Source organism: Camelina sativa, chromosome 7, assembly GCF_030686135.1.
Source record: "Camelina sativa cultivar CO46 ecotype springtype chromosome 7, ASM3068613v1".
NCBI classification, from domain to species: Eukaryota; Viridiplantae; Streptophyta; class Magnoliopsida; order Brassicales; family Brassicaceae; genus Camelina; species Camelina sativa.
The window spans coordinates 6,787,594-6,802,526 of record NC_141886.1 but is presented as its reverse complement, the minus strand read 5'-3'; the positions used below and the strand labels follow the sequence as shown (position 1 = coordinate 6,802,526).

Genomic DNA, 14,933 nt, shown 5'->3' with positions numbered 1-14,933 from the left:
AATCACACGAAGGATCAGTAACCATGTCATGTGTGTTTATCACTAGCGTACGAGAGAAGGGATCGTTTTCCATCTTTTAAAAAACCCTAAAAAAAGAAATAGAAAGAAAGATCGTGATGTTGTTGGTGGAACGAACCAAAAACAATGCTAATGCGTTTATTATATAGAGAAAGTTTTAGATCAGTTCAGAGCTTTTCACCGATGTGGGATATATTAGTTTGCTAAATTTGGGCTTCTTGTATGGGCCTATTAATTAGACAATCTCTTTGTTGTGTGTTATTAGTAAAGCACAAGAAACATGTTCTAATCTTCATTACTTAATTAAGATACATCATCATAATTACTAATTAGATAGACACACACACACTCACACACACTCAAAGTAAAAACAGAGAACAAACACAGATCAGAAAACCTGAACGTCAAAGCTCAGCTCAGCCAGTGATCTGAATAGACCTGACATCAGCCTTCTTATCAGTCTCAGCCTTAGGGACAGTAACAGTCAAAACACCATTCTCCATCGCAGCCTTAACCTGATCCATTTTCACATTCTCAGGCAACCTAAACCTCCTCGAAAACTGTCCGCTCGACCTCTCCACACGGTGCCACGTGTCGTTTTTGTCTTCTTTCTCCACGTGTCTCTCTCCGCTGATCTTCAAAACGGTGTTGTCTTCCTCGATCTCGACCTTCACTTCTTCCTTCTTAAGTCCAGGCAAGTCGGCTTTGAACACGTGAGCTTCCGGCGTCTCTCTCCAGTCAACACGTGCGTTAACGATCGCTGAGGTGTTTCGAGAAAGCGAAGATGATGATGATGTTAGGTCTCTGAACGGATCCCATGCGTCGAGTGAGTAAGGATCGAAGAAGTTGCTGCTTCGTCTGTTGTTGTTGTTGTTGAAGAAGCTTGGAATCATCGACATTTTTTTTTTTTTTTAATATAGAGAGAATCTGATTCGATTATGAGAAACTTTGATTTTTTTGTTTCGAATTCTGATGAGAAGCGCAGAGGATTTGCGAATCTATATAAAGGCACGAATCCGAAAATTCTCGAGCTTTTTCTTGAAATTTACGGGAATACAGAAATATCTAGAGGATGTGAATGGGGACAAACTATCTATCTAGGTGAAATCGAGAAAATTCGAGAAGGTTTCTGAAAAGGTCATATGTGTTTATGGGCCTTAATGGGCTTTAAATCTGTCCAGAACGGGCTCGTCCTATGTTAAAAAATTCGTCATAATAACATGTGTTAATTTGGTTTTTAGTTTTTACAGACTACTAGAAGTCTAGAGACGAGATATATGTAGCTTAAAAAGCTATTCGGATTTTTTCTTTTTTTATACATAAGAATAAAATTATGTAAATATATTATGTCGACTGAAAGTCTAGGTTTTATATAAAGTAAAAATCCCAAAAACATGGTTCCATATTAAGCAAAGAGGCTTATTGTATGAAGATACTGAGAAGTGAGAACTTGATTTAACGGAGACCGTGACAAGAAGCTAAAAGAGTAAAAACGTAGTAATTCATACAAAAAAAAAAAAAAAAAAAAGGATACATGGACAAACATAAAACCGGAAATCTACGGATCATCCGACCGGACATGTAACCTAAAAAATTATTTCCAAGTGTAATCAATAAGGAAATTTATAACATAATTTCCATATTGTATAATCTGAAGCAATAAAGGCTGTCTGAGGTATATGGACCATGGGCTGAATTTATTATGTATTCTGTGCCATAGGCCCATCTTAAATGTCAGATCTTGATATAATAATAAGTATATATAACCCATTTGTAATTTTGTTTATCATGTTTGTTGTGGCTAAATATATTTAAATCCAACGGTGTATAATAAAGAGAGAGCTCCACTAAGTAGGGTAACAACGATGACGTAATTCCCGCGTTCATTACGGAATCTTGAACGTACGATTCATTCTACTATACTTACTTTCTCTACTACCCCCCTTTGGCTTCTTGGCCCCATCACCATCTATCTACTGTTTCTTTTTCTTATTTTTTTTAAAAACTAAATCCGTCGGCCACAAAAGAAAAGTGATGTCTTTCTCTTTCCTCGTTTCTCCACACAACAAAAAAAAAAAAAAAAAAAAAAACAACAACTTTGGACGAAAGACTCGGGCGAGCAGAGAGAAAAATAAAAAAAAAACACTCTCTCTTCTCCAACAACTCTCTCTCTCTCTCTCTACTTGTCACTCTCTCTATCTATTAGTATTATTCTACACACAAATTAAACAAAGCTCTAAAAAAATCCTCTCTCTCTCTCTCTCTCTAGTTCTACCCTCTGTAGCTGATAGGGTCAGCTTCGTCGGCGCTATTTTTGCCTGATTTCACGGAGAGCAGGATTTGAGATCTGACTTCTTCTTCTTCTTCTTCTTCCCTTTGTTGTTGTAAATTATCACTGTTCTGATCTGGGTTTTCTTTTTCTTCTTACTCTCCTCCTATCGGATGGATGCTTCGTCGGCGCACTGATTCCGTCAAGGTACGGCTTCGATTTTTTTTTTAATTGGCTAATCCGTACACTACTGCTAATAATGTTAATTCCATTTTCCCCTAAATGTAAAGCAAAATTTTGTGTTAATGTTGTACTCTGTGCACTCTCACTCACTCACTCACTTCTAGTTTCTTAATCTTCTCTCTTGTTGAAGTTGGTTTTTTTTTTTTTTGGGTAAAAGAGTAATATTGACAAGAATGTGATATTATTATTCTCGTCTTCTTAGGTTTTGCTTTTTATCCCTTTCTCTCAGCTTTTATCTTGTAGAGATTCTTGTCAGATCTCTCATGGATTCTTCTTTTAAGGATCCATGAAGCTCTGTATCTATCTGATAATTTTGGCCTTTTTGTTGTTGTTGATTCCATTTCCAAATGTTGAAGATTCTTCCCTAGATTTTATTACCTCGTATGTGTCTCTGTGTGTGTGTGGATAACTAAGTACTTAAAAACATTTTGAATTGTCTCTCTACAGAAAACACTCAAGATTTTTTTCGACCATTGTAACCTTTTGCTGTAGAATGGGAGGTATCTAAGTGAAAACGTTACTGCGATGGAGTACCGTATGGAGCTGAAGAAGGGTTCTTGTGATCGACCGCCTTTTGTATCTGCTGAGAAGAAGGTGTTGGCTAAGGAAAGCTCAAAGTCGTTTACACCGGATAAGTTCAGAGACGACAAACGCGGGTTGTCTTATTCCGATTTCCACCGCGAGATCACGAAAAAAGTCGAAGACGTCTGTCCTAAACGCTTGGAGAATCGTCTTAAGTCACGGATAGGTAGAACTGCCTCTGGAGAAAGAGACCTTGTGAAGTACAAGTCTTATGTTCCGAGTTATATCAAGAAATGTGATAAACATGAAGACAAGGATGTTAAAGCTAATACTGGTGGCATTGGTTTACTGGACCTGAGAAATAGGCAACCAGGTGATAAACAAGTGGATAAGCATACGAGGTCTTCCTTGTCTAACACTAGCACGTCGTCTTCACTCTGGACTGATGAATCATCTACTGACTCCAGCAGAGGTTTGGTTGCTTCTCCTTTTCGTAAAAGAGTCAATCACCCTCCATTGGAGTATTATCTCATGTCATCTAAGCCTGGAGATAATTTTCAAGATTTGGATCCACCTCGAGATAATGGTGTTCTGTCTCATAGTCGTAGCTTTTTGCCTGGAAATATCACTGACAGACAAAGAATTTGTTCCACCAGAAGAGATGGGCAGATTCATCAGAGCCCTCGTGCAACTGTGTTACAACCGGATTCTGATTTCAAGATTGCTCCTCCAAAAACCAGAACGTTCTTGAGTCCATCAAAGCCAGATAGTCCTTCTTGCACAAGGATAATATCAAGGAATCTAGCCGAGGATTTTAAGAAAAAAGGAGAGAAGATGGAGGAGAGAATCCGAAATCCTCGTGTTCATGATTTGTTTGGTAAAGAAAAGCCTGCTGCTGTGTTTGTACCAGGAATTGTTTCTCAGAAACAGATTATTGGTTTGTCCAAGTTCTACGATTCAAAAGTGTTGCTGGCTGAGCGAGTGGCAGAAACTAAGGGCTTCTCAGAAAAGTTGGCGTATGGGAAAGGTGCAGTCCTGGACTCTGGACGTGAATCTGATGGCAGTAAGCCGTTCTTAAAGCGTATCAGCTTCTTGAGTTCAGAAAGATCATGTTCAGCTCCCCGATCAAGAAAAGGTGAGTCTAGTCCCTCTAGGAGCAGGACTCTAGATAGAAGGTCAACAGAAACATTGCCTAAACAGTCGGATCAGAAACCAGCGAAAGCTGTTGCAGAAAGAGCAAGGAGCATTTCACCGTTTCGCAGACTCAGCTTCAGCATTGGAAAGTCCAGCAAAAACTCCAACTCCGAAGATGCTCAGACACTTCCCCACTTAAGCGCAGCACTTATTTCATCACGAGCTGGTTTAGACAATCCATCTGCTGTCTCTTCTTTCAGTGACAGCTCTTCTTTTGATAAAACCAGTGCAGTAAACAGAGGCAGGTCTAGTCCGTTGAGAAGGTTACTCGATCCTTTAATAAGACCAAAATCAAGCCACTCATGTAGGTCTCCTGAGCCATCACAAAAGGATGCAACTTCAAGTCACCAAAAGCATGTACTTTCCGACAGTCAACCGTCTTCATCCCTTCTGTCGAGAAATGGAAAAAATTCAACTGTTCAGGCTCTATTTCGTGTGACGTCTAAGAATGATCAACCACTCTTCACATTTGCGGTTGAAAAGGAACAAAGTATTACAGCAGCCACGATAAGAAAACAGACTCCCCCGGAAAAGGAAGACTATGGACACAAGTATACGTTTTTCACTGTTCAGGAAGTACAGAAGAAAAATGGGAAATGGATGAACCACGGCAGGAAGATGCAAAACCAAGAGTACACATCCAACATTGTCGCTCAGATGAGAGTCTCTGGTTCTAAGCCTCTGATTTTCGCAGGAGAAAGTGCTGTCCAGAACCTCACAACCAGAGAATTTGTACTCTTTGCATCTGAATCGCAGCGGACTAACGAGCTAGCTGCCATGGTGATCAAGATCCCAAAAATTGCTGACACAGGCTCAGCAAAAGACACCACACTTGGAGATTACTTTGCAGATGTTAACGCAACAGTGGTACTTCCAAGTGGGATTCACAGTCTCCCACACAAAGGAGGGCCTTCATCGCTTATCCAACGATGGAAATCAGGTGGATCATGCGACTGTGGAGGCTGGGACATTGGCTGCAACCTTAGAATCCTCACAAATCAGCATAATAAACCCCAAAACCCATCTCCCTCCGCTTCAGATGCCTTCAAGCTCTTCTTTCAGGTATATATAACATCAACAAAAAACTGTGAATACTAAACATCATGGGTAGCTTTTACTTTGGACTGAGCTATGGAAACTGATTAATGTGAATGTTTTGCAGGGAGGATTACAAGATAATAACAACAACCAACCGTTCTTGAGTTTCACTCCATACAGAGAAGGTGTTTACGCGGTTGAGTACAATACATCACTTTCACTCTTGCAAGCATTCTCCATTTGTATAGCGGTTAACGAGGGACGGAATCTGTCAAAGACCACAGAAGAAACGAATGCTTCATGTGTAGACAACAAAGCTAATGGAGAGATTCAAAACGAGAGGTTGAAGTCATTTTCAGGTCCTATTGAAGCTGAGGCTCCGGCTAGGTATCTCTCACACCACCCACCATTGTCTCCTGTGGGAAGGGTTTAGTTGTTTCTTCTAAAATAAATCTGGCTATATATATATCTTTTTTAGTCTCTGATGATGGGGTTCGTATGTAATTACGGCGTGGAAGTAGATTACGTTAAATAGAAATTTGTGAAACTTGTTTTAAGCAAATAAAAACACTCTTATTGTTTTACCTCTATATTATGTTCTTTCTTCTACAGTTCCAGAGTATCGGTGATTGCCTTCGTGTAACTCGTCTGTGTTAGTTTTGTCTAGTGTTCATTAAGTCACTTTGTTTCGCTTCATCTCTAAACCAGAATTCATATAGTCATATATATGATAGCAGAAAACTTACAACAGAATGATAGCTCAACTTTGTATAAAGGCTAAAAAAAAGTGGCCGACTCTACACATTGTGCTCAATGAATAAGAAGGAAGAGTTATTTTCTAATGTATCAGATAACATTTTCTGAGTGACTTTGCTTCATAGTTGCTCTCATGTAAACAGAGCTGCGCTTCTTTACCTGCAAGTTTATGAAAGCATAAATAAGACTTGGGTTTCAAGAAAATGTCATAATTCATCATCAATACTACATTACTCAACAAATATTAACATACCTGCAAACGAGTCATCAAACCGTAACAGTTCGAGAAATATCAATGATAGGCCAGCTGAATGATGAATGCACAGGTGAGGTTGATTCGACCTTCCCCCATATATCCCCATCTTCACGTCTCCCCAACGCAACCTCTACACACATAACGATTTTTTCCGAGTCACGAGCACAACTATTCTTGGTTTGATGCCATCCCAATATCACCAACTTCCCACCAAAGCTTGCCATTCTAGACTCAAGATAACCGGGACTAGGAAAATCATCTACACCCTTGACAGGTCTCCAAACCATATCCCTTGGATCATACACGACAATGAGAGACCCAGCAAGACACCACTGAGGAACAATGGCATACAACAGATCATCAACCACACAAGAGCACGCGTACCAATAATGCCTCTGTGGACTTTCAGGTCCCCAATTCTGCCATCTACGTAGTCTGGGATCGTAAGCCAAACAATGCTGACCATCCAACATGTAGATCTTATTATCCAAAACCACATGTATAGGAAAAAATCCGCTCGAACTAGCAACGGAAGAGAATGGACCAGGCAAAGTTTCCCAAATCCCCTTCACCACGTAAATAATTCCGTCAATGACTCCGGAGGCTGCGTAGCAACGTTCCCTTTTCATACTCTGGATATATTTCCACTTATGGAATCTACAGTCGATGACGATGACAGTATTTACGGGTTGATTTAAACCGACGCGTCCACCCATAACGTAAATCTTGTGTCCGATTGTGACGGCAGTGTATCCAGGAAACATCGGAGGAAGTGAACTGATTCTGCTCAACCGTAAAGACATGTTGCTCCGATGGAGAATGAACCAGCTTGGGGCCTCAAAAGGTGGGAACGAGATCAAGGTATAAAGAACCGGTTCAGTCAAGCCGAGGCTCGAGCGCGTTACGAAGAGATGCTCTGAAGAGATTACGTGACGGAAGGCTTTGGAGATTAGAGATAGCCTCGGGTAATGACATCTCCGGATGAGTGTGACGGTTCTTTCTATGAGTATCACTGGGATGTCTCGTCGACGAATCGGAGCAAGATTCTCTACTTGTTCTTCTTCTTTCGGTTTCTCGTTTTGATTCTCTTCTTCTTCTTGCGGTTTCTTGTGGAGATCTTCGGGATCCTTGTTTGGATCGCTGCCGTTAGAAACGTCATCGGAAGTTTCAGAGATTAAAGCCATCGCCACCGTGTGAAGTCGAATCTAGTAGTGAAAGGGGAGACCAAATTCGATTTTTGAGAGAAGCTGTTACGTTGTTGTATTTTTATATTTCTTGCTAAGAGTTACGTTTGTGTATTTATAATGAAACCATATGGAAAATCTCTAAAAGAAAGAAAAAATTAAATTTTAAATTTTACTTTCAGCTCCTAAGTATTAAATTTTATTTATTTACTATCTTTCCTCATGTGAATGATTTGATGGCTGCAGCCTGCAGCTAATTGACGCGAACCTCCTCAAGGTACTGATACAAGTTGCAGTCTGTCACGCCTTAGGCCATGTCAATAGCAACGTTTCCTGTGCCGCAGTTGCTGTCTTCTTCACTCACACCATCAAAGGTACTCTTTTTTTTTTTTTGTTTCTTTCTTTCAAAAATCATGTAGAAACATTTCATTTAATCAAAATCTAACATTTCTATCGTTTTTTTGTCAAAACGCAGCGCTTCAGCCATTCTTCAATGCGGCAGCTTCTCAATTCATTATGGGACAATCCATCCCCATAACACTATGGTTGTCTCTAGCTCCTGTTGTTCTTGGTAAACACTCAATTATACTATTTTCCGTATTTCTTGTTTTTTGTTTTTGTTAAAAGTATCTTGGATTAATTTTTAAACTTTTGTAGGTGTTGCAATGGCTTCACTAACCGAGCTATCATTCAACTGGCTCGGCTTCATCAGTGCGATGATCTCAAACATTTCTTTCACTTACCGAAGCATCTTCTCCAAGAAAGTCATGGTTCTTGATTCTTTTCTCTTCTTCCCTATGTTACGAATTCACGTCAAGTTTTGATTTTTGAAACCGGATTGTGTTTTATTTTCAGACTGATATGGACAGTACAAATGTCTATGCTTACATCTCCATCATTGCTCTCTTCATCTGCATTCCTCCTGCCATCATCGTAAGTCACTTTTATAATCTCTCACTAGTTACGTATGGAAGAAGTAATATGTTTATATTTGGTTATTAACTAGGGTTATTGGTTAAAATTTGTTATTAGGTGGAAGGTCCTAAACTGCTGAACCACGGTTTCGCCGATGCGATTGCTAAAGTGGGAATGACAAAAGTCGTTACTGATCTCTTCTGGGTTGGAATGTTTTACCATCTCTACAACCAGGTAATACACAATTCAAGTTTCTTTTGTTTAACCTTAACCTCCTGTGTTTTAATAGAGCAAAATTTTTTTTAAAAACCGCGGTTGCAGCTGGCTACCAATACCTTGGAGAGGGTCGCACCACTGACACACGCTGTTGAAAAACGTTCTGAAACGTGTGTTCGTGATCGGTTTCTCCATCGTTATCTTCGGTAAAAGAATACTCAAACTCTCTTCCATTCATATACCCTTTTTACTTATTTAGACAATCACAAATGTAACAAACTAATGTATTTCACTTAATTAATATTTGCAGGAAACCAGATCTCGACACAGATAGGTATTGGAACAGGAATAGCAATTGCTGGAGTTCACTATTTTTTCACAACAAAGCTTATGATATTTTCTTATAATTAATAATACATGTTTTGGAGCTTGAGAAAATGATGATTAATTAATGAGATTTTTGTGTGTTTTATTTATTTATTTTATGCTTCAGCAAGGAAAGAAAGCTTAGAAAGAGGCGGAAGACGGCGGAAGACAGTTGAACAAAGTCCTCCGATGGATATGTTTATATATAATAAATAACCAAAATGCAATATAGTATGTTGTATGGTACCATCAACCATTGTTTTCGAGTTTTTTCTTCCTATCTTTTGTTTATTTTTGCTTTCTGAAAAGTTTATATATATTTTTTCGATTCTGCTTCTTCGGTTTTTAATGGAGAACATTTCCATTTCTTCAGAATATGCAATTATCTTGACGGATAAAATGCATAGTAATGTATTTATTTGCTGTTTCTTTTGAGCATATACTATATAGCCATCATCATAGAACTAAAATTTTGTTGGTTCTTTTAATTTTTTTTTCCTTGGTATTATATTTTGTTTTTTTTAACTGATAATTTCTATTAAATAATTTAAATTGGTTATATGTTGTTCTTGTAAATTGGTTATATATGGTTCTTGTAAATATTATATGGGTTGTTATATGAAATATAAAAAAGAACCGTCCATATTAAATTGCGAAATCACAACACCTTAAACAGGAAAAGAATTAAAAAAAACAGTAATTTAGAACGAAGAGGTAATTTAAAAGTACCTCAAGGAAGCAACCACCAATTAAGGTGGCCGAGTGAGTACCAGAGAGAGTAAACTCTGGGATGAAGAGAAAGCTACGACGGGCAAAGTAACAGAGGAGACACAAGTACAACCATTTAGGACGGTATCGAACTACTAACAGCTAGACAAAATGTAAAAAGGAATCAAGTAAAAAAAATGCACTCTAAATCCATGTAGTAATATTCATAAGGCAAATGGATTGCAACACGACAGATCTGAATCACACGAGGTTCCCTAAGAATCAGATATGAACGAACTAACACATAAAAGATATGAACTCATTGAATCAGTCATCCTGCTCAAGTCAGACAAGATATAGTTTGCTCAATCAATAATGTGATGAACACTAGATATGGTAAGCATACACAACTATTATACCATCTCCCAGAACAAAACACTAAATATTTAGCTACACGGCTGCACTTAAACGAAACACAAACATTATTATACCACTCACACTACATGTAAGTGAGTGGTTTCTACTTAAACTTGGATGTTAACACAAAATAAAAACAAATACAGCTTTTTATCTTTGTATAAAGGAAGTAAAATCCTACAGAATATTTAACATTGAAAAATTATATGTGTAAATATGAGTTACACCATTTTAACTCTAGTGACCTTAAAGACACTGAACGATACTTTTACTCTCACCAACTCAGTCATCCATAGAACATTGACAAACAAAAGGAAACCCAAAACTATTAGTATCTGCTCTAAATCATATGAGCACAAACATTAGAAACAGAGTCATTCCTGAAAAAGAAATTAAGGCAAACTTTACATGATAACAACATCTTAGGTTTCATCCAACGATAGCTGAATCCAAAATAACCAAGGTCAGATCAGACCATAACAAAAATAGCAACAAGAATGAATAAAACTATAATAGCAACATGAAACATACTCAAAATCAGATGCCGAAATATTTACAAAGCTAAAAGAACTGCTATGCTATTCAGCTTCAACAGTAAGAAGTGGTCAATTTTATAGATCACTAATATTCATTACCAATCATAGGAAACAAGATAGCCAATTATACTAAAACATGTCATTACTGAGAAATCTCAACAAACAAGGAATAAGCCGAATGACCAAATGAGTAAGTAACTAACAACAAGATGATACAAAGGGTAAGCCGAATGCGTAACTGGAATAAGAAATCACAAATGAGAAACAATGCACCTAACAAAATATCCATAAAATTCTATTGCTACACAAAACTTCCTCTGTTTTCATAATGCAAATGGGTTGCATTACGACAAACCCGACAGATCTCAGACATGAGGTTCTCTAAGAATCAAATATGAACCATCACAGAAAATACTCAATTGTATCAATCATTCTATACAAGTCAGAGAAGATACTGCTCAATCAATATTGTGAACACCAGATAACATAAGATATAGTAAGCAGACACAACTATAGGATCTTCCAGAACAACATTCAGCTGTCACATATTTATCTACACGGCTACACTTAAATGAAAGCACAGGAAAACATTGTATCACTCATACTACAAGTAATTGAATGGTTTTCTAGACGAACTTGAATGTCACAAATAATAGAAAAAAATGCAGCTTTCTAATTTGTATAAAGATATCAAGATCATAGAATATATTAAAATTGACAATTTACAGGAATACAATTTCAACAGAGAATCACATGTGTAAACATGAGTTGAACCATTTTAATTAGCTCTAGTCACCTAAAGACACTCAACAAACTCAATTCTTGATGGAATTTTGACAAACAAAACTATCAGTTAGCAAGTTAAAAAAGTGTTAATAATTATGCAATCTGCTCTACAATTAGAAACGGAGTAATAAAATTATCAAGTGATTTACTATCTTTTTCCAGTAACAGTAACAACTTATAGAATGATCTACTTTCTTTTTGAACTTGAGACAAACTTAAGAAAATCTACTTTCTTTTTGAACTTGAGACAAACTTAAGCAAAGGCAATATGCATAATTTTAACAGACTGATTCCAATTCTTAAAATGGGGAATATGAGGAAGAATATAAACCGAAGAGTCTACCCTGAAAATAACCTGATGATGATCTTTGGAAACCGAGGAACAACAGCCTGCGCAAAAAAATATGTGATGTTAGAAGATCTATGTAAGTGTCTGCAAAACCATGAATGTTTTAGACGCCAAAAAAAAAAGAAGAGGATTCAGTTTAGAAACAATATTATAACGAAACTGAATATAATAAGACATCAGATATAGAAGAAACAGAAATTTACATACCTGAATTCACATACTGTATATTGATTTTGCAGAGCTGTTTTAAGCAAGTCAAGAGGTAAGGGTAAGGAACTACCTGATTTGCGTCATTTAGGAGTTCACTTTCGGCATAAGTACTTCTAACGAGATATCTCATTCTCATACCGAGTGGAGGCATTTGTTTTTGGGTTAGATGACTAAACCCCCAAACTAATGGAAATCCCAATTGCATGAGCAACAAGGATCTCATACCGAGTCGAGGCATTTGTTCTTTTCACTCAGGTGACTAGGAACCCTCAATCTCATACCGCGCCGAGGCATTTGTTTTTGGGTTAGATGACTAAACCCCCACACTAATGGAAATCCCAGTTGCATGAGCAACAAGGATCTCATACCGAGTCGAGGCATTTGTTCTTTTCACTCAGGTGACTAGGAACCCTCAATATCATACCGCGTCGAGGCATTTGTTTTTGGGTTAGACGACTAAACCCCCACACTAATGGAAATCCCAGTTGCATGAGCAACTAGGATCTCATACCGAGTCGAGGCATTTGTTCTTTTCGCTCTGGTGACTAGGAACCCTCGCTTGCGTTTTACCATAGGGACATTTCTTTTGGCTTGAGTGACTAGGATCTCAAGCTATTTCATAGGCCAGGCATTTGTTTTTACATTGGGTGACTAGGAACCCGAGTAATTAAGAAGCTGGGACTGCAGAGCCTACCATCAGGGACATTCAAAGAGGTAATTTAAATTACCTCAACCAACACGAGGCATTTGTTTCAGCTCGGTTACTAGGAGCCCGAGAATCTACACAGAACTGGGACAGTCGTTTTCATTAGGGACAGGGACAGGGACAGGGACCAACACGAGGCATTTGTTTTCATTCTACCATCAGAGACAGGGACAGGGACAGGGACATTCAAAGAGGTAATTAAAATTACCTCAACCAACACGAGGCATTTGTTTTCATTCTACCATCAGAGACAGGGACAGGGACAGGGACATTCAAAGAGGTAATTAAAATTACCTCAACCAACACGAGGCATTTGTTTCAGCTCGGTTACTAGGAACCCGAGAATCTACACAGAACTGGGACAGTCGTTTTCATTAGAGACAGGGACCAACACGAGGCATTTGTTTTCATTCTACCATCAGGGACAGGGACATTCAAAGAGGTAATTTTGATTACCTCAATCAACACGAGGCATTTGTTTTCATACTACCATCAGGGACATGGACAGGGACAGGGACATTCAGAGAGGTAATTTTGATTACCTCGAGCAACCCGAGGCATTTTGTTATCATTCTACCATCATGGCCTGGGACAGGGACTTTAAGATGGGACATTCAGAGAGGCATTTGTTATCATTCTACCATCAGGGATAGGGACATGGACCTTAAGAGAGGTAATTTAAATTACCTTAGCAGTACGAGGCATTTGTTTCAGCTCGGTGACTAGGAACCCGAGAAATTATAGAACATGGGACAATCTCGTTTTTTATTAGGGACAGGGACATTCAGTTTGATTACCTCTCAACCAACCCGAGGCATTTGTTATTATTCTACCATCATGGACAGGGACAGGGACTTTAAGATGGGACATTTCAGAGAGGTAATTTTGATTACCTCGACTGAGAAGAGGCATTTGTGTTCAGCTCCACCAAGACACTGTAGCAAAATTTAACTGCCTCACAACAGTTCCTTGAGTTGACCTATGCATAACTTGATGGACGATGGTGTACTTAGTCTCAAAGAAAACCCCCTTTTGCGCCATTCGTTACTTCGGTTATACCCCCTTCACCGATTCAGCAGATATCTTCTAACTTGCTTTGATTTTAAGGAACCGAATCTGCATCAAAGAAAAAGAGAACTTGAACGTCATATATAAGATTTTAGGAACCGCAAATCTAGAGCAGAGATATGAAGAAAAAAAAACCCAATTCGTTTCGATACCCTAAGATTTTTAAAATCAAACACTAATTCGGATTCTAAGATTAGAGAATCAAAATCAACGAAATTGAAACCGTACCTGTTATGAAATCAACAAAATTAAAATCAAAACCTAATTTTGGATTATCAGATTAGAAAATCAAAATCAACGAAACTGAAACCCTAATCAAACTGTTGATGTTAAGAAATCAACGAAATCGAAATCAATTCATAGAATCTAAAAATTCAAACACCAAAGATGGAGAAAAGAACTTACGCTGGGCTTGGCTTGGCTTGGCTTGGCTCGGCGAGCCTCGTCTTCCGTCTCTCCTCTCCCGTAGTAACGGTTGATTCCTCTGTTGTTGTTGCTTCCATACTTAAACATAGCCCCGAATCATGCCACGGAACTAGGAGAGAGCGTGAGAGAGAGAGAGAAAGAAGGAGCGACGAAAAGATGGAACTAGGGTTTTAGTTTTCTCGGCTCCTTCTCAATTTTTTTTTTAATGGTCAGTTATTTATTATATATTCAGAATGAAAGAGAAGAAGAAGAAGAAACAATATCACTAACGGCTATAAAAAAAAATTTGAATACGTAAGCGTGTAAAGGACAGCTGTATGGACATCGTTGGTAGGTGTCAATATTTGATACTTCGACCTTTTTTAATTTGTTATTTTAACACCCAATTTTTTTTTTTGAATTATAATTAACGTTGGTGGGTGTGAATACTAGATACCTAAATACACACACAAAAGGAGAATCAACGACAAAATTATTTGATTTTAAAAAAATAAGCAAAATTGAAAACCATATAAACTATATTGAAATTCAAAGAAATTTGAAATGATTCAATCAAAAGCAAAAAGGCAAAAAAAAAAAAAAAACTAAATGAGAAACTATAAATATAACTAATCAAAAAAACTATGATTGTTTTAGAAAGTGTTAAGTATAGAAACTAAATTGAAATACAACAAACGAGCAAATGAAACGCGAAAAGTCAACACAAATAACGTAAAACTAGGGGTGGGCGAAAAAATCGAAATCCGAAAA

The 14,933-nt window shown here is 37.9% G+C and overlaps 1 protein-coding gene, 1 long non-coding RNA gene and 3 pseudogenes across 6 annotated transcripts; 2 read left to right on the top strand and 3 right to left on the bottom strand.

The window, feature by feature from the left end:
* Window positions 1-283: 283 nt before the first annotated feature.
* On the bottom strand, window positions 284-1,122 carry LOC104700553 (17.6 kDa class I heat shock protein 2 pseudogene; annotated as a pseudogene). Its single transcript, XR_015561667.1, has one exon. The product of XR_015561667.1 is annotated as a 17.6 kDa class I heat shock protein 2 pseudogene (transcript).
* A 780-nt stretch (window positions 1,123-1,902) lies between these two features.
* LOC104700552 (uncharacterized) lies at window positions 1,903-5,874 on the top strand. Of its 2 annotated transcripts, none has more exons than XM_010416075.3 (3): window positions 1,903-2,494; window positions 3,023-5,308; window positions 5,409-5,874. In XM_010416075.3, exons 1-3 carry the CDS (start codon window positions 2,465-2,467, stop codon window positions 5,715-5,717), a joined length of 2,625 nt encoding a protein of 874 aa, XP_010414377.1. In that variant the 5' UTR covers window positions 1,903-2,464; the 3' UTR covers window positions 5,718-5,874. The 2 variants fall into 2 exon arrangements, with proteins under 2 accessions (XP_010414377.1, XP_010414378.1); XM_010416076.3 differs by having other exon boundaries at window positions 1,985-2,494; window positions 2,978-5,308.
* A 429-nt stretch (window positions 5,875-6,303) lies between these two features.
* Window positions 6,304-7,717, bottom strand: LOC104700551 (putative F-box/kelch-repeat protein At2g29800 pseudogene; annotated as a pseudogene).
* Window positions 7,718-7,727: 10 nt separating this feature from the next.
* LOC104704391 (triose phosphate/phosphate translocator TPT, chloroplastic-like) lies at window positions 7,728-9,022 on the top strand (annotated as a pseudogene). The gene is made up of 7 exons (XR_015561969.1): window positions 7,728-7,854; window positions 7,956-8,051; window positions 8,138-8,250; window positions 8,336-8,413; window positions 8,513-8,629; window positions 8,717-8,817; window positions 8,922-9,022. The product of XR_015561969.1 is annotated as a triose phosphate/phosphate translocator TPT, chloroplastic-like (transcript).
* A 2,527-nt stretch (window positions 9,023-11,549) lies between these two features.
* Window positions 11,550-14,418, bottom strand: LOC104700550 (uncharacterized). Of its 2 annotated transcripts, XR_753607.2 has the most exons (3): window positions 14,163-14,415; window positions 11,981-13,805; window positions 11,550-11,814 (listed from the first exon to the last, which is right to left on the bottom strand). It is a non-coding gene; the product is annotated as an uncharacterized LOC104700550 (long non-coding RNA). The 2 variants fall into 2 exon arrangements; XR_753606.2 differs by having other exon boundaries at window positions 11,550-13,805; window positions 14,163-14,418.
* Window positions 14,419-14,933: the final 515 nt, after the last annotated feature.

Coding starts and splice junctions, on each gene's coding strand:
- LOC104700552 (XM_010416075.3), top strand. CDS start 2,465: ATGCTTCGTCGGCGCACTGATTCCGTCAAG. Junction 2,495..3,022: donor GGCGCACTGATTCCGTCAAG/GTACGGCTTCGA, acceptor CTTTTGCTGTAG/AATGGGAGGTATCTAAGTGA. Junction 5,309..5,408: donor CCTTCAAGCTCTTCTTTCAG/GTATATATAACA, acceptor AATGTTTTGCAG/GGAGGATTACAAGATAATAA.